The 18,322-nt window shown below is 42.9% G+C and overlaps 1 protein-coding gene across 3 annotated transcripts in view; it reads left to right on the forward strand.

The window, feature by feature from the left end:
- The first annotated feature begins 760 nt into the window (after positions 1 to 760).
- The window catches only part of CD58 (CD58 molecule), a 60,095-nt gene continuing 42,533 nt past the window's right edge, over positions 761 to 18,322 (forward strand). Inside the window, exon 1 of one of the 3 annotated variants that reach the window (XR_005215263.1) lies at positions 761 to 997. Coding sequence is in view for 2 of the 3 variants with exons in the window: in XM_037826281.1 (XP_037682209.1) it covers positions 928 to 997 (70 nt within the window). In the remaining variant the exon portion in view is untranslated. The remainder of the gene's footprint in view (positions 998 to 18,322) is intronic. The other 2 variants (XM_037826281.1, XM_037826282.1) reach the window with 2 other exon arrangements.

Raw genomic sequence — 18,322 nt, forward strand, 5'->3', positions numbered from 1 at the left:
CCTGATGCAGCTCCAGCAAGACAGATTTTGGGAGTCCAAACAAGTGAAGGGACTTAATGCTCAGCATCCTTTCATGGAGGAAGAAGAAAACAGACAGGAAACTGAAAAGGGAGAAAGCAAAGGCTAACCCCAGCTCCTGGGTTAAGGGAGTGTTGAGGGCCAGGCTTAAGGAAAAGGCGGCATCTCACATTACACAAATGAGGAAAAGTAAGTGCCGCGGGGGCTGCGTCGGGTGATGGCACACATTCTAACAGTTGTCTAGAATGTCCCGTGTCCTTTCGTTTGTTTTAATATTTGAGAAAAGTTGTGCCAAGAGGCCGAGTGTCTTGCCCAGGGTCCTACAGCTGAGTTACTAGCAGGAAAAGCGAGCTCCGCGCCGCCGCTGCTCTAGAAAGCACTGAAGGAACAAAGTGTGTCGGGGCCACCCTGCTTTTTCGGCCGAGGCTTAACCGTCACCTCAGACGCGGGCCCACAGGGACGCAGCTTTGGGGAAGCGACAGCCCCGTCCCACCCCGCCCCAGCCAGAGTGGCCTCCATCACATCCCAAATGCTAAGGAAAAGTTCTTGATACACCTGATTTTTAAAAAGCAAGTCACTTTCAAGGAAGGAGAGGCCCTAGAGCGCCGCGGCGGAATGTGACGGGACGACCGCTGCCCCGGGGCCTGGGCCTCGCAGGGCAACAATGGGGCGGGGAGAAAGGGGAGAGGCGCGCGGAGACGGGGTGGGGCGCACTGGGGCGCTGGACGGCGCCGGGCAGTGATCCGGCAGGTGGGTGGAGAAAGAGCAACGACTTGGGCGGGGAGTGAGAGACGGAGAGAAAGGGCGGGCAGCAGCTGGCTTTAGTTTTTAACGACTGGCGGAAGCGCTGCGGCCGAGCTGAGAGTGCGCGGGCCTGGGGACCTCGCGCACAGGCCACCCCGAAGCGCCATGGCCGCGGGGAGCGCCCCTGGGCGGATCCTGGAGGCCTTCAGTGTGGTCTGCCTGCTGCTTCGATTCGGTGAGTCTCCTCGCTGAGACTGGCAGCGCCGGGGCTGTCGGTGGCCGGAGGGGACCCCCTCGCCACCCGAGCTGGGTGGGACGCGCGGCGGGCCGTGGCGGCTGCGGGGCCGGGAGGGTAGAGGCCCGGGAGAAACGCAGCCGGCGGGAGCCTTTTCAGGGAGAGAGAGTTGCCATTTTATCAAGTCTCCCTAGTATAGTCCGGAAGAAACTTTGGCCTGGAGGTGCCCTGAATCTTATTTGTGAAAACATGGATCGGACTATATAGTCCGCTCACTTGTCCAGCCGTTTGGGAGCTTTTTCCTCTCTTCGGGGATCTTTCTTCAGCTCCCCACCCCGGCTCTCCTCCCCACCCAGTGTGTCCTCCGGAAGGGTGTGACAGTTCTCTGAGCCAGAAGTTTCTTCTCGGGCCACCACAGATTACGTCTTGAAGAACTTGAGCGGACCATGTATTCTCCAGGCTGTGAAGTCTGCCTGTACCGGCCGGGAGTGCCGGGCGGCCGGGTCCCCGCCTTGCTCAAAGAATGAGGCTGGTTCACCCGGTGCCGGGCTCCAGAGCTGGGTGGGCACCCTGACTCAGAAAGCCTGAGATTACCGCCCCCCTCCCCTCCTTGGGGCTGCTGGCACTCTTGGCCAGAAGGCGACATTTCGGAATTACCACACAGCCGGCAGGGGAGAGGGGCAGAGGAAAAATGTGCGCGGGCTATCCGCCTACCTGCATTTAAAACAATTCCTAGAACTATTTTCATCCCCTTCACGCTTCAATTACATCGCATAACAGCCCCCACTAAATCGGTATCTTTGTCTCCATTTTTACCTCCCTACGCTCATAAACTCCTCCACACACGGGGCCCCTAGTCATAGCCAAAGCCCTGAAGTTCTCCAGTGAGGTTGGAGGGTGAGTGTGCCCAAGAGAGTTTGAGGCTCCATGGCCAAGCACTGAGTTCCCCTCTTGGGAGTTGGGACTCTTTTGCAGGCAAAGGAGAGCTGTGGCTGGGCCTGACAGAATAAGAGCCCTGTGCTTGGGAAGAATAATGTTGTCAGTGTCAAAGAGGAAGGATTGTAGACCAGGGAAATTGGAGCAGGGAGGTTTGGGAAAGGAGGAGAGAAAAAATATATACAGAAATTGAATGGTGGGTTAACTCTCCTTCAAGTGACCTGGTTGCTCATTCCCTGGTCCCAGAACACACCTTTGATCACCACTGCCTGTACCTGTGCTCTCTCTTACACTGCAAATCCATTTTACTCATCAAACCTCACCTCCCCCAGGAATATTCAGAGGTCGTTTCATGCAGCAAGCATGTGTTTATCACCTGCTCTGACTAGGCGTTAAACTAAGTACAAGATTGAATGGTGCAGCCCTGCAGAAGGTGAGAGCCCTTTGGGGGCCGAGCCTGCCTCAGTAGGAGAGCTGTTGAACACAGTGATTAATCTCATCTGCTCTCGAGTCAGATGTCTGCTTTCTGAGACCCTGGCCCTACCTGTCACCTGAGTTAGGAAACTGCAAATTATATAACCTCTGCGTGCCTCGATGACTTTGCCTTTAGAGAGAGAGAGAGAGATGGAGCATGAGGGCTCAAGTGAGAGAAAGGGTCATAATAGTGTCTACTTAATAGAATGACTGTGGACATTCAGTCACTGAACAAATATTTGTTGAGTGTCATCTGTGTGTCAGGCACTGTATAAGTGGTGCACAATGAAGAATAGACAATTCCCTGCCCTCATGAAGCCCACATGATAGTGAGGGAGAAAGACAGTAAATTAATAAACAAGTAAACTTAGATGCTGGATGGTAAGAGTAACATTTTTTGCAACTTTTGTTAAATTATCATCCATTGCTGGATGATAAAGGGTTACTAATTTGAGATTAGTACAGCAGAATGAAGGGAAGTGGAAGTGGTTAATATTTTTAAATTTCTTTGAATTTTGGAAAATTTTAAATCTTTACAACAGTTGCAAAAATAATACAGTGAACACTTGCATACCTTTCTTCTCAAGTCACCAGTTATTAACGTTTTGTCACGTTTGTTCTACTTCTCTCTTTAAACACAAATGCGGTTTTTTTGTTTGCTTTTATTTTATTTTTTTATTTTTTTGCTAAACTATTTGAAAGTGCAGACCTTACCCTTAAATCTTTCAACATGTGTCTCCGATGAACAAGAGCATTCTCTAGCAAACCATAGAATCGTCATCACACTCAGGAAATTTAGCATTGCTAAATGTTTTCTGATATGGAGTACAGAAGCCAATTCTGGATCACACTGCATTGGTGACCATGCTTCTTTAGTCCCCTTTAATCCAAAACTGTAACCAACTTTTTTTTTTTTTTTTGGTACTTTATTATATGGCCATTTTTTTGAAGAGTCTCGGTCAGTTTTACAGAATGTCTCTCAGTTTGGATTGTCTGATTGTTTCCTCATGATTAAATTCTGGTTAAAGGTTTTTTTGGCAGGAATATTTCATAGGTGATGTGTTGTGTCCTTCTTTAGTGCATCACATCAGGAGACAGATGCAGTCAGTTTATTCCATAATTGGAGATGTTATGTTTGATTATTTGGTTATAGTGAGCTCTATCAGATTTCTGCATTGTAGCGGCACCTTTTCCCCTTTGTAAATAATAAGTGATTTAGTAAGTGTCACTTTGAAACTTTGTGAATATCCTGTCCCCAGCAGTCTTTCACTCAGTGGTATTAGCATCCATTGGTGAGTCTTCCCCGTATCAATTATTATTGAAATATTTGTAAATAGCAATTTTCTATTTTTTGTATACATTTATAGGTTGGCATTCTTCAGTAAAGAGCTTTTGCATCCTCTTTTTATTTTATTTTTTTAATTAATATGGCTTATATTTTGAAAATGTGCTATAAGCCATTCCTATCATTATTTATTTTGATGCTCAGTTATCCCAAATTTTGCAGGTGAGAACCTCAACAAGCTGGTATTAGTGTTTTTTTGCTTTTGTTTTTGACATGTTCCCATCAGTTTTGAGCACTTCCTTACTTTCTGGCACAAAAAGATGTTCTGGACTTATTTTGTACTTTTCCTGCCTCAGCTTTGTAATCATTAGATTCCCTGATTCCCTTTAGTAAGGGATGGTATTTAGGAAGCAAGATCTTGGTGCTTGAGTGCTCGGCCCTGCGAGCTTTCAGAGCTAGGAAATAGGGCTTTTACAGAGCCATGAGTTTATCTTAATAACTTTATGTCTAATCCAACAACTCAGTGTTCTTCCTTGTCCTCCACTCCATATTTCTGTTTCCCTTCTCCTACAGTGAAAACTATTCTTGATATCATCAATGTATTTTCCTAACATTATATTAAATACAGTATGTGAAACAGTATTAAACACATACTGTGAAATACAGGATTTTACTATTGCTATACTGATACAACTACCAATCACAAACTTACAGTTCAGCATTTGCAGTTATTTTTAGTCTTCTCTGAAAATGTATAGAATACTGAATTCAAAAGTTACTTGGATTAATTCATTTTTCTTTTCTATGGTTATCAGTTTGATAGACTAACCTATTTTATATACTAAAAACTCTAACCTAATTTGCATTCGTTTCTCTTTTTATTCTTGATTTAATTTGCTTTTTAAATATATAAAATATTAACATGGTTTACATTTTTTTTTTTATATAAGATATGCTCAGAGAAGTCTCATCCCATCCTTCCCACTTCCCCTCAGGTAACACATCTCATTTGCTTCTGTTTCATCTTTCCTACATTTCTTTTTGCATGTATAAACAGATAGGTATGTTTACTTAGCCCACCTTCTTAAACAACAGGTAACATATTATCTGTACTCTTTTGTACCTTGTTTTCGCCATTTAACCATATATCCCGAGTGTCATTCCGTATCATTTCTTAGAGACTGTCACTCTCTTTTTGTAGCCATAAAGTCCCCCACGGAGTGGACATATGATAGCTTATTCAGCTGCTCTGGGTGGTTGGTATTGTGTATAGTATGGTCAGGGAGGGTCTCTTGAATAGGGTGACAGGTGAGCACAGGAACTGAAGTGAGGGAGCAGGCCAGGTGACATCCTGGGGGAGCACTATTCCAGGCAGAGGGGACGGTTGAGCAAAAACCCCAAGATGGGCTCCAGACACTTAGGAACTTGAGGGGGAGACCACTTTAGGAAATGAAGTTGTGAACGGAGTCAGGGCTAAACCCTGTGGCTAAAGACTTCGACGTTTTTACTTTGAGTGAAATGGGAAGCTATTGGAGGGTTTTGAACATGGAATAAAATTACGATGGCTTGAGTTTTTGAAAGAACTCCGCTGGCTGCTGGGTAGAGGGGAGCACAGGCAGAAGCAGGAGACATCAGAGGAGTACAGCAATAAGGCAGGTAAGAAAGGACTGTGGGTGCTGGCGAGGGAGGAGGTGAGAAGTGGGGGATATCTGGATGCGTTTCGAAGGATGAGCTGGTGGGATTTGGAGCTGCATTGGCTTTAGGTAGTGCTAGGTGCAGCATAAAGGCTGAAAAATCTGAACTGTGTTATTATTCAGCTTTTTTTTTTTTAGCAGAGCCTTCCTTCTTCTACCATTGTTGACCTTTTATAGCTTTTTATCTTGCCAGCTGTCTCCCCTGCTAAATTTAGTTTGCTTATATGCAAGAACCAAGTCACATAATTAAGTTATTTCCTTTTATTGTTATGTTTCAATTCTTTGTAATAATACAGATTGTTAAACCTGGACTTCAGATGATAAAATGTTAAGCATTTCTCCATTTTAACACGAGTCTTATGTGAGACTTTCATGTATTTTGCTGAAATCTAGATTCAGATAGCCTGTGTGTTTTTATTTAGGAAAAAAATCCAAGTAAAAATGGTGTTGAATATTGCAATGGGAAAACTAGACCCATTGTTATAATGGGGTGTATGTGTGTGTTTATAATGCTATAAGCACATGTGTATGCCAGGCACCAGGCTTTATATTTTAGATGGTTTTTGTTTGTCTGTTTCCATTTTGTTGCCACACCAATTTTATTAGGTAGGGACTGTTAAGGAGGCATGGAAGGCTTTGTTAGGTTAAGCAACTTGCCCCAGTTCACACAGCTAATTAATGACAGAGCAGGTGTGAACCTAGGTCTGTCTGACTCAAAGCCTTAGCCATGTCCTTAACCGCTAGGGTACATTCCCAACAGCAGATACTTCAACTTTTTGTAAGACTGGTATAACTACGATTGATCTGTTATAACTGACTGTATATATTGTACAAGATGATTTTCTAAAGCATGTGAATTATATAGGATAGTGCAATAACCAATCATTTAAGATTGCATTCAATATCATACTCTATAATAAAAAAATTAGAAAAAAAAAACCACTTTGGGCCATAGAATTCAGAATGGTTTCATCAGTTTATTTACATATTTATTTATTATTATTAACATTTTGCCACATTTATACTCTCAACACACACACTTCACTCCTAAAACATTTGCATAATCCCAATAACATTATAATATCTAAGAAAATTAATAGTAATCCAATAATATCATCTAATTTCTACTCTTATTCAAGTTTCCTAAAATGTAAGATTTTTTCTTTTTTTACAAAAACAAGATCCAATCAAGTTTTACTCACTGCATTGGTTGCTGTGTTTTTGGTTTACTTTTGACAGGCATCTTGAGACTTAGAAACCCCTTTTAAATTTTTAAGAACTAGTTCTAGGAATTTGTTTTCTGCCCTCTTTTTGTGACTAATGTTTCCTTTAAGGACAGGCTTTGAGGTGAGGTATTGGTTTCTTTGTGTTTAAAAGCAAAAATTTTGTCTGCATAAATCAGCCCTTATTAATACAAGTTTTCTGTCTTTTGATGTCTTCTCACATTATTTCTTCTTAAGTGCAAAAGAGTTTTTAAAGCTTTTACTGAAGGAGTGAGGAGAAGCTTTTACTTGAGGACATAGCCCTTTAGTGCTGCTGTTACAGATCAAACCTACTATGTCAGGATTGTAATTGAAACTAGGATGCAAGTTTTTCTCTTTTCTCAGACAAATATAGGTTGGCATATGAGGCACTATCCCAGAATAGTGCTGGAAAACATTTTAGCATTTCCTCTTTGGAGATTGCCTTCAGTACCTGCCACTAGCCTTGAAGGAAGATGCCTTTCAGTTACTTTATAGGTGCAGGATCTTCTTTGGCCTTTCCTCTGTTGATTGCTTTCCCTTGTGCCCTTTGACTTTCCCAGTCTCAGTTAATGCTGTTGAGCTATTAGCCCAAAGGCTCTGGAAGTCAAACTGAAACCAGTAGAAGTGACGAAACCTCCTGCAGAGAATCACTGAAACAAGCTTATGACTGCTCCCTGCCCCCAGCTGAGGACCGTTAGTTCAGAGGTCTGTCTTTTGTGACCTTGATCTTTTCTTCTTTCAACTAAGTATCCATCAGAGGAGATCAAATTGTTTTGGTAGGCTTGTTTTTAGGAAATGAATCGTGGTTGGGTCCTAGTAACTTCACTTCTTTTTGAAAATGCTCCCCCAAATGTCTGTTGAGATTAGTGCCTGAATTTCCGTCAGGCTCACTGGGCTGTAGTTTCTGAATATTTTCCCCATGTAATAGTTAAAAACTAGAAAAAAATGAAGTTTACTAAATACATTCAGGAAATGAATTCAGATTAATAAGAAACTAATAAGGCTGTGTCACCTTGTTCCCCAAAGCAAGCTGTGGGTCTTAGATATCTAAGTCAACAACAGTGAAAGGAAAATGTGGCTTTCGAGCACCACATGGGTGTCTTGAAAGGAAAGCCTTGAGTAGCACTGCCAAATAGAAATAGAATGTAAGCCACATATGCAATTTTAAATTTTCTATTAGCCATGTTTTTAAAAAAAGGAACAGATGACATTAATTTAAATATTTTATTTAACCTAATATAGCTGTAATACCTTTGTGTTAATAAATAATCAGTATAAAAATTATTAATGAGATATTTTACATTCTTTTTTTTTCATAGTATATCTTCAAAATCTGCTGTGTCCTTTACACTCGCAGCACATCTCGATTTGGGCTGGCCACATTTCATGTGCTTCCTTGCCAGATGTGGTCCCTGGCTACCATATTGGACTGCCCAGATCTAGGGGGCAAGTATCTTGGATAAGCAGAAGGACTTTAAGGGCAAGAACAAGGAATTATAGAAAAGTATTTTAGTGTGACAGAAGATAGGCATGCTCAAAAGGAAGTGGATTTAGAGATGAACTCACTGAAGTGGCGAGGCGTGACTGACAGTGGAGAGCATGTGTGAAATAAGTGCTGAGGAGTTTCTGGGCCTGGGAGACCACGGGATTGATTGCCTGTTGGGATACAGGTGGGTGCCTGGAATAGTGCCGATGTAGCTGAGACCAGTAGATTTCTGCCTTCAGCAACTGTGGAAAAAGAAATCGCTGACTGAGACTGAGCTAAGGGTGGAACAGACAAAGAAAGACCAGGATGGCCCGAACAAAGGGAGGCCTCTCTCGCTGTGGCTGTCAGTGCAGTTTCGGCCGCAGGACTGCCTGGGACGCAATCCAGCTCTGCGCTGACCAGCTTAGTGAACTCGGCCGGCTGCTGAACCTCCCTGAGGCCCAGTTTCCTCATGTACAACTGCATGGTTCTCACTCTTGGGGATGTTCTTACCCAGATGATCTCATGGCTCACTCCCTTACTTCTTCAGGGTTCTGCTCAAATGTCACCTGATAGCCACCCAATCTGCTTTCTTTCATTAAAAAACAGGGCCCCAGGACCCTGTTTTCTCGGGTTGAACTGGGCTCTAACCTAATCACCATTATTGTGTCATACTTTCAGGGAAAAAAAGTCAAGATTTGTATATTTGGGTACTGAAACTTTTAGGGGATTTTTCTTTTTCATTGAATGATGTTTTACCTTAACTGTCAAAATCTGCAAGCAATTTGGAGCCTTAAAAATATTTGAGAGAGAGAGAAGTATTTTAAAATAAAAATGTTTCTAAGAAAAAAAACAGGAGAAAAGTTTCCTTCAAAACCCTGAAGGGTGGTTAGCTCATCTCTAAGAAATGGCATCATTGTAGAAGTTGCATTTCCTCAAACCTTAGACAAGCCGTTAACTTTGATTACAGGATGACATTCATGAGTGGGTACAAGCTTTTCTGTGGTGGTTCCCTGCATCGTACAACACTTAGTAAGTGAAACCTGGTGTTCCGGTTTGCTAATGATGCAGTTTTGCAAAATACCAGAAATGGACTGGCTTTTATAAACAGGGTCTATTTTGGCTACAAATTTATAGTTCTACAGCCATAAAAGTGTCCAAACTAAGGCATCAACAAGAGGATACCTTCACTGAAGAAAACACCTCTGAAGCTGGGAAGGCACGTGGCTGGCATCTGCTGGTCCTTTGCTCCTGGGTTCTGGTCTCAAAATGGCTTTCTCCAAAATGTCTCTGGGTTTGTCTCTCTTAGCTTCTTGGGAGCAAACTCTGGGCTAGCATCCCCAAACATATCTAAGCATCTACAAGCATCTCTGCAAAAGTATCTCTTAGCTGCTCTGAGCAACTTCTGCCTGTGAGCTCTTATAGGACTCCAGTGATTTAATTAAGACCCACCCTGAATGGGCGGGGCCACACCTTCATGGAAATAATGAAATCAAAGGTATCACCCAGAGTTGGGTGAGTCACATCTCCATGGAAACAGTCAAAAGTTTCCACCCTAAGATTTAGTTAAAAGATCATGGCTCTTTTTGGGGGACATAATGTATCCAAACTGGCACACCTGGTTAAACTTGAAGGTGAAAGCTGTTGGCAAAGGGGAACATTTGAAAAGGAACAATTGTGGGGTTTGGGGTTGGGTGGGGAGCTAGAAAAGAGGGAGTCTGAACATCTTCTAATCTTGTTCTGGTGATAGAGGAAGTCAGTGGGGCTGAGAGGGATCTGTTTTGATCATGTTTGAGGGCTCTGTATCAATCAGGATTCTCTAGAGAAAAAGAACCAACTGGAGATTTTATTCATTTGTTTATCTATCAATTAATTAGTTAATTATGAGGAATTGGCTCACACTATTATGGGGGCTGGCAAGTCCAAATTTGTAGGGCAGGCTGGAGGCTTAAGATTCTGGTGAGAATGATACTGAATTCTTGCATTCAAATCCCTTAGGCTAGCAACTCAGGAAGGAGTGGAAGGTATAGTCTTGAGGTAGAATTCCTTCTGATATCTGGAACTCTCAGTTCTTGCTGTTAAGGCCTCCAACTGATTGGATGAGGCCCACCACCGTTAGGGAGGGTAAGTTCCTTAACGTCCACTGCCTGTAGATGCTAATCCCATCTACAGAATACATCCTTAGTAAACACAAGGCCAGTCTTTGACCAAGCAAATGGACACCATAACCCACCAAGCTGACAAATAAAATTAACCATCACAGCTCCCAGGCCATTTTATTTTTCAGCTCCAGCTAAATTTCTCCTCCACCTCTCCTGACTGAGTTGTGGTTCTTCAGCCAGGTTCCTCAGCAATTTGGAGCATTGCAAAGCTCAGGGTTTGGGGTGGCTGTCAAATTTTGCTGTTCTCTCAGGAATCCGTGCCTTTTGACTACATTATATTTGCATTTAAATCACTTTAGTTAATTCACTCAACAAATATTTGAGTAACCTTCAAATGCCAGGCAATGGGAATGATGGCAAAGAAAAGACTGACCCTTTCCTTGTTTTCATAGAGCTAGTCTAGCAGGGGCAGACCCCTCAGCTGAGATCTGAATTAGTTGCTGTTCTGGTTTGCTAATGCTGCAAAATACCAGAAATGGATTGGCTTTTATAAAGGGGGTTTATTTGGTTACAGATTTACAATTCTATAGCCATGAAAGTGTCCAAAGCAAGGCATAAACATGAGTATACCTTCACTGGAGAAAGGCATTGGCGTCTGGAAAACCTCTGTTAGCTTGGAAGGCACATGGCTGGTGTCTGTTGCTCCCAGGTTGCATTTCAGTATGGTGTTCTCCGTAATGTCTCTAGGCTTAGCTTTTTGGGGCAAACTCTGGGCTAGTATCTCCATAGTGTCAGCAAAAGTCTGCTTTCAATGGCCACCTCCAAAGTGTCTCCCTAAGCTGCAGCATCACTGAGCTCCTTCTGTCTGAGCTTTTATAAGGCTCAGGTAAACTAATCAAGACCTACGCTGAATGGGTGGGGCCACACCGCCATGCAAATAATCTAATCAGAGGTATTACCCACAGTTGGGTGGGTCACATCTCCACAGAAACAGCCTAATCCAAAGATTCCAACCTAATCAACACTAATACGTCTGCCCCCCCCCAAGATTGCATTAAATAACATGGTGTTTTGGGGAACATAATACATCCAAACCGACATAGTTGCCAACACTTTTTTTTTTTTAAACACATGAAGTATTTTTTTCTAGTGGAAATCATGCAACATGAGTTATGGTAATTTGACACATCACGTTGTAACATTTGCTTGTTTGCTGCATTTATAACAAGTTAGATGAAGCACATTTGGTCTGGGAGGCATTTGCCTTTGGTGGAACAGAACGGGGAACCTGTGGAGGGCTGAGGATGGAGTTCCCTGAGGCAGCACCAGGCCCATGAGCTGGCTTCCCCAGTCACCGCTGGCACATAAGCTCCTCTGCAGCCAAGATTACAGCAGCAGTGAGCTTAATTCTCCAGAATGAGCATCCATTCAGGGTAGGGAGGGCTGGCACTACAGCTCCCTTGTGACAAGACAGCACAAGAGGAGACCTCTGAGGCATGGGGCCTGGGTATTGCCCCCAGGCCGCAGGCAATTCTGGGGACAGGCAGCCTAGCAGCTGTGGTGCCCCCCTGGGGGATGGGTCTTGTGGGGCAGAAGAGCCAGCCTCGGGGGTTTTTCCTCAGGCTGCGCAGGACATCCAGACCTCCAGGCCATCTGGTCAAGGCACATGATCCAGACCAAACGGGACTCGGGAGGTAACAGGGTGAGCAGTCAGACATTGTGACAAAGGGGAGTGAGCACTCAGAGGCTGCCGAGGCAAGGGGTGTATTAGCCATGGCCCTGGCACCTGTGGTCTGGGGTGCTCACTCTGCGGTGGAATTGAGGGGCCTAGGCTTTGAGGACTCTGTAAAAGAGGATGTGTTGCCAACTTTTAGGTATCAAGAGTTTCCACACAAAATTTGAATATGCAGCTTTTCTCGAAAAATTAGAAGATCTGGCAGCATTAGGCTTTCATTTTCTCATGTCCACAGGGGTAGGAGCATGAGGCACCAGCTCATGGGGTCTGCAGAGTCCCCACTGCTCCTGTTGAACCCACCTGGCCCCTCCGTGTTCCTCCTGCTCCTCCCTGGGTGGAATTGCTGGTCTTCATTTCCTCTGCTTTTGCCACTGTCATCCTGCAGTGCTCACAGGCTTCTCGGTGGGTCCTGTGGTTTTATTTCATTCTGACTTTTTCCTTGTTTGCATTTGGGGGGATGGGTCTGACTTTTCTTCCTCCCTGTATTAGAGGTCTCTCCTTGTCCACTTTCCCCTTTTCGTTTTTTCAGATTTCACATTTCACTTGCATGACATGAAAAGTGCAAACTCTTAAGTCTTCCTTTCCATGTAGTTTGGTCTTTGACTGTGAAGCTCTGTCTCGTTTTCCTTTGTAACATCTAAAGTTGTTTTTGAAAAACCACCATCACCAAACTTGGGTTTGAATTTGGGTTACTGTGTAACGTTTGGGGATTTGGGTTTGTCACTCTTTGGCTCAATCAAGACATCTCAATTTCCTCAGGTAAATGGGGGGAGGGGGTTGGGGTAAATTTCCTCAAGGGCCTTCCCAGCCCCGACATTGAGTGATTCTGGGACTACCAGGCTTGATGACACACCTGTAGGTTTCAGAGGCGGGCTTGACTCCCAGCCGGAGCCGTTTGACTTTCTCATTCCCAACATCCTGCTATTCCAATGCTTTCTATAACTTGTATTTCGAAAACTCCTATCATTCTCTCCCTCACACGTCTTTAATAGCCATGTGCCATACGTTAATCAAATAAGTAACAGTGGTTAAAGAGCACAAATTCCAGATTCAGATTGTCTGGGTTGGAATACAGCACTACCATTAACTAGCTATATGACTGTGGGCTAGTTACTTAACCTCTCTGTGCCTCAGTTTTCTCACCTGCAAAATAGAATTAACAATAACACCTGCCTAATACAGGTTTTAAGATGATTCAGTGAGTATGTATTTGTTAAGCTCTTCCAACACCTGGCACATACAAAATGCTATATGAGTATTTGAAAGATAAACTAAAAATAGCAGTCAATCTAAATCTCAGGACCCAGGTAAAATTTTGCAGAGGAAATCATGGTCAGGAATGAAAATCCCTTTTCATCAGCCCCATAGTTACAGCATCCAGAGTTTCTAAACCAAAAATCGGGGCACCTCATCTGTAAAAAATTGGGGGTCCACTTATAAATTCAAGAGATGTAAAAACTATCAAAATTGGAGTGTAATGAGGATGTTTTGTAAGGACAGTGATGCAAGATATTTGAAATTGGAGCTGTTTTTAGATATATGATCATTCTAGATGTAGGACTGATTAGTTATTAGGTACCCTCATATCTTAAAAAAAAAGATTATTCTTTAAAACAAATATACCTCTAATTGTTAAAGTTTATTGCTATCATGGAAAATCTGTTTAGGCAGTTGCTGATACATTTTTTCCTCCTCCTCCTCCTCCTCCTCTTTTTCTTCTTTCTCTCTCCCAAGAGCCCACCAAGGGCCAGCCCTCCTGAGGATAGGCCGGCGTTTCTTTGGAATGTCCAGGTTTGAGCAGCCCAGGCCAATTGAGTCAACCCCGTCACCCCCCACAAAACCTGGCGTGATTAGCTGCCATCCCTGTGGCCCCATTTCCACTCACTCACTTGCTATTGTCTGCAAAGCTGACTCCTTTCCTTTGCTTTCCTTTGTTTGTGTATTCATTTATTAATTTATTATATGTCTTTGTTTGCCAGGGCTACTCTAAGGAAGTGCCACAGACTAGTGGACTTTAACAATAGACATTTGTTATCTCATGGTTCTGGAGGCTAGGAGTCTGAAATTAAGGTGTCAGTAGAGCCGTGCTTTCTCTTAAAGGGGAGACTCTGTTCCAAGCCTATCTCCCGGCTTTTAGTGGGTGTCCAGCAACCCATGGAGTTCCTTGGCTTTGGCAGCATAGCTCAGTCTCTGCCTCCTTATGTCCAAATTTCCTCTCCTTATAAGGACACTCACTAGTCATACTGGATCAGGGCCCACCCTTACCCACTTTAGCCTCATTTTCAACATCTTCAAAGATCCCATTTACAAACAAGGAGTTCACAATCACACATCCAGGGATTTGGACTTGAATATGTCCTTTTGGGGAACACAATTCAATCTGTAATATTTTACAAACACATAATATTTGAGACCTAGCACTGGAGACTTAGCAGTGTGCTAAGCATTGGAAATAAAGAAGTGAATAGCGAATAATCCCTTTGCTTAGTGAACCTGGAACCTAATATGGGGCAGTCTTGAACATACTTTCTTAGGGCTTGTGACCTTTGAGAAAAAACTCACTCCTCTTTCTTCTATTCTCCTTTTCATTGGAAACTTTATCAGCAACTTACTTTAGGGCTAGTACAACAGAAAAGACTTTGCTACTGTAGGAAGGAAATGATAGACTTAGCTTTGCACAAAAAGTTGATATTTAGCTTTGTGGACTGTTCTCAATAATTATCCCTCCTGGTTAAATAATTCTATATTTATTTTTAACATGTGATTTTGTATTATAATAGTAATATGTGGTTTGTATTAAAAAGTGCTACTCATTTGTCAAAACCAAAACACAAACATGTAATAAAGTATTAATGAAATCTCACAATCACTACAATCTTAGTCTTTAGAAGTAATTACTAGTAACAATTTAGCATGTCTCTTTCCAGACTAAAAAGGGCTGTGTGTGTGTTGTGTATGTGTGTTGGGGGGGTGGGGTGGGGAGTAATTATATAGGGAACCATATATGTCTCTATAGTTTTTCTTTTAAAGAACTATGTTATACATTTTCTTCTGTGACTTTAAATAATATGTATTAGGGCATTTTCCAACTAACTATATGTAACTCCATTAAAAAAAAAAGTCACATAATATTACATGGCATATACTAATTTATTTGACTATTACACTAGTTTCTTTTACTACTGCAAATGATTTTACAGTGAATTTCATTGTGCATGCATCTTTATGCAGTTTGTACTATTGTTTCAATCTTTATTTTCTGCTTAAGTATCCCCCAGATCCCACATCCGGTGACAACCACAGCTAACATTCTGGTATATTTCCTCTCAGGCCATTTTGTATGCATAAATTTTAAATAAATGAATTAATGAATAAATGTATGAATTAATAAGTGTGGGTGTGTGTCTGTGTATTTAATCCCACTTACAAGCTTTGTAAATGTCATTTACAATTTCCTTATTGTCGAACATTTGAATTCCTTTCCCAAGTGTTTCCTTTTCTCCAAGTGCTATTTCTAGTGCCTTTTGTTCAGTCAAGTCTCCGTGTGTTGTCTCTTTCTTGGCGTTAAGATATGATCCTCTCCAGGTTCTCCTCCTCCTTCTCGGGCTGCTCTTGATCTCCTTTGCCAGTGTATCTCCCTCCAGCCAGCCTTTATATGCCGTAGCTCCTGCAGAGTCAAATCCAGGCCTCCTCTTCTCACTTCCTGTGTTCTTTCTAGGTGGCCTTACCATTAGAGTCAGTATAAATGAGAAGATTCCCAGATCTGTATCACTGAAACCTCACCTCTAAGCCCCAGACCCCTGTGCTCAGCAGCCTACTGGACATCTTCACTTGGATGTCTTACAAGCACCTCACGCTTATATGTCCAAAACTGAAGGCATGCTCTTCCAACCCATGCCTGGCCCTTCTGCAGTGTTCCTTTCCTCAGGGAATGATACCACCACCCACCTAGGGGAAAGTCAGACTCTAGAAGCCATCCCAAAGCACCCCTTCTCTTCCCCCAAGGGCTGTCTGTCATCTACTGTCAGTTCTCCCTCCCAAATATCTCTTAACCACTTTTTCCCTAGCACCATGCTGCCTCTGGTCCAGGCCGCCCTCATTTTCTGCCTGGGCCACTGAAGTTGTCTCCTGACTGTCTAGTCTTGCCCCTCCCATCAATTTCTGCACCACAGCCAGAGTAATCTTTTGTTTTCTTTCTGTTTTAAGAGCAAATCTGGAAGCTATAAAAGAAATGATAGACACTTGATTATGTAAAAGTTTAGAACCTTTGGAAGATATCCATTTAATAAAGTCAATAGATTTGGGAAAAAACTGTAATGGAGTTAACAAAAAGTTTATCTACAAGATATAAGGGGAGTTGTATATTTAAAGACAAACCATAATGAGGATCCAAGATGGTAGATTAGGAGAGACAGAACAAAATTCTCCTCTATGAAAAAAAAAAAACACTTAAGATAAAGAACAGAAAGTGCTCGAGAACAGCAGTTCCAGGCTTCCACTGGCTGGGCAGGGACTTCTACACCCACAGTGAGTGTATACTTGGAGAAACCGAGAGGCCGCATTTAGAGATGGGTGAGTGTTCAGCTCAGAACGTCACTGGGGAATAGGCGACTGGAGGGGAGTGACTTTCTATACCCTGGGCATCCTCCTTAGTAATTGATGTGGGTGATAACCCTTCACAGACCTGTGGCCGGGAGCCCCTGAGCCTGGGACTGGCTGCAGCAGCAGGTGGACAATTGCAGAAGAGGATAGCTTTCCATGCCCTGTGCAGCCATCTTAGCAGCTGCCTGGGAGACAATCCTTCACAGCCCCATGGCCGAGAGTTTCCTTGAGAGAATTCGGGATTCGGTGGGCATATGACAGTGTCCATTCTTCCTCCATGGAAGCCCACAGTGTACACAGCCTAGAGTCAGGGGTGCTGCATGGAAGTGGCAGGAGCCCTCCCCCAATCCCAGGGACTCATGGGTGCATTGGCAGACAGGGACTGTGGGGCATTTGAGCTGGAAGGTGAGAAGTGCAGATCTGCAGCCACAGAGTACTCCACCCTCAGCCCTGGGAATGGCTGGGACCACTGTGTCCTGGAGCTGACTCCCTGCCAAACTGCACAGGGCATGCATCCCCACCCACAGGGCTGGTGGTCCCCAGTGCACACAGAAAATTGGTGCACTGATTGGACCTCCACATGATTTGGACCCACAGTCAGTGCATTGAGGAGAACTGGCTTGAGGGTAAGAGATGGCTCAGGAGTGCCATCTGCTGGTAGGTCAGGGAAAGTGTACTCCACCAAGCTGTAGCTCTGTCAAATTATAGATAAATGTTCAAATAATCCTACATATCCTAAAAGAATCCTATCAAGATAAGCAAATGCCAAGAGGCAAAAAAAAAAAAAAAAAAAAAAATTATAGCGCATAAGAAGAAACCAGAAGATATGGATAACCAAAATGTCCAATTTAAAAAGCCAGAGTAGACACAGAACTTGGAGCAGTTAATCAAAGAATTACTCACAAACACCAATAACATGGCTCAGGATATAAAGGACATGAAGAAGACCCTAGAAGAGTATAAAGAAGAATTTGCAAGAGTAAATAAAAAAGTAGCGGATCTTATGGAAATACAAGATATTGTTGATAAAATTAAAAATATTCTTGAGACACATAACACCAGATTTGAAGAGGTAGAGGAAGGATTTAGCAAACACAAGGATAGGTTCTTGGAAAGTGAAAGCACAAATGCAAAAGAACAAATGGTGAAAAAAATTGAAAAATTTGAAATGGATCTCAGGGAAATGATGGCCAACATGAAGTGCACAAATATAAGAATCATTGGTGTTTCAGAAAGGGAAGAGAAGAGTAAAGGGCTAGGAAGAGTATTTGAAGACATTACTTAGGAAAACTTCCTAACCCTTCTAAATGACATAAATATGCAAATCAAAGATGCACAATGAACTAAAAATAGAATAATTCCAAATAAATCCCGTCCAAGACATATTCTGATCAGATTGTCAAATGCTGAAGAGAAGGAGAAAGTTCTGAAGGCAGCAAGGGAGAAGTGATTCACCACATACAAGGGAAACAACATAAGACTAAGTACTGACTACTAAGCAGCCACCATGGAGGCAAGAAGGCAGTATTATGACATTTAAAATTCTGAAAGAGAAAAATTGCCAGCCAAGGATTCTTTATCCAGCAAAGCAAAATTGAGGGATAGCTTAAATTTTTCACAGACAAACAAATGCTGAGAGAATTTGCTCCCAAGAGACCTACCCTATAAGAAATACTAAAGGGAGCTCTACCAGCTGAGAAAAAAAAGAAAGGAGAGAGAGAGATGGAGAAGAGCACAGAACTGAAGAGTTTTAGCAAGGATACATGAAATGAAATAGAGCGAGGGGAA

This window comes from Choloepus didactylus, chromosome 2 (assembly GCF_015220235.1).
Source record: "Choloepus didactylus isolate mChoDid1 chromosome 2, mChoDid1.pri, whole genome shotgun sequence".
NCBI lineage: Eukaryota > Metazoa > Chordata > Mammalia > Pilosa > Megalonychidae > Choloepus > Choloepus didactylus.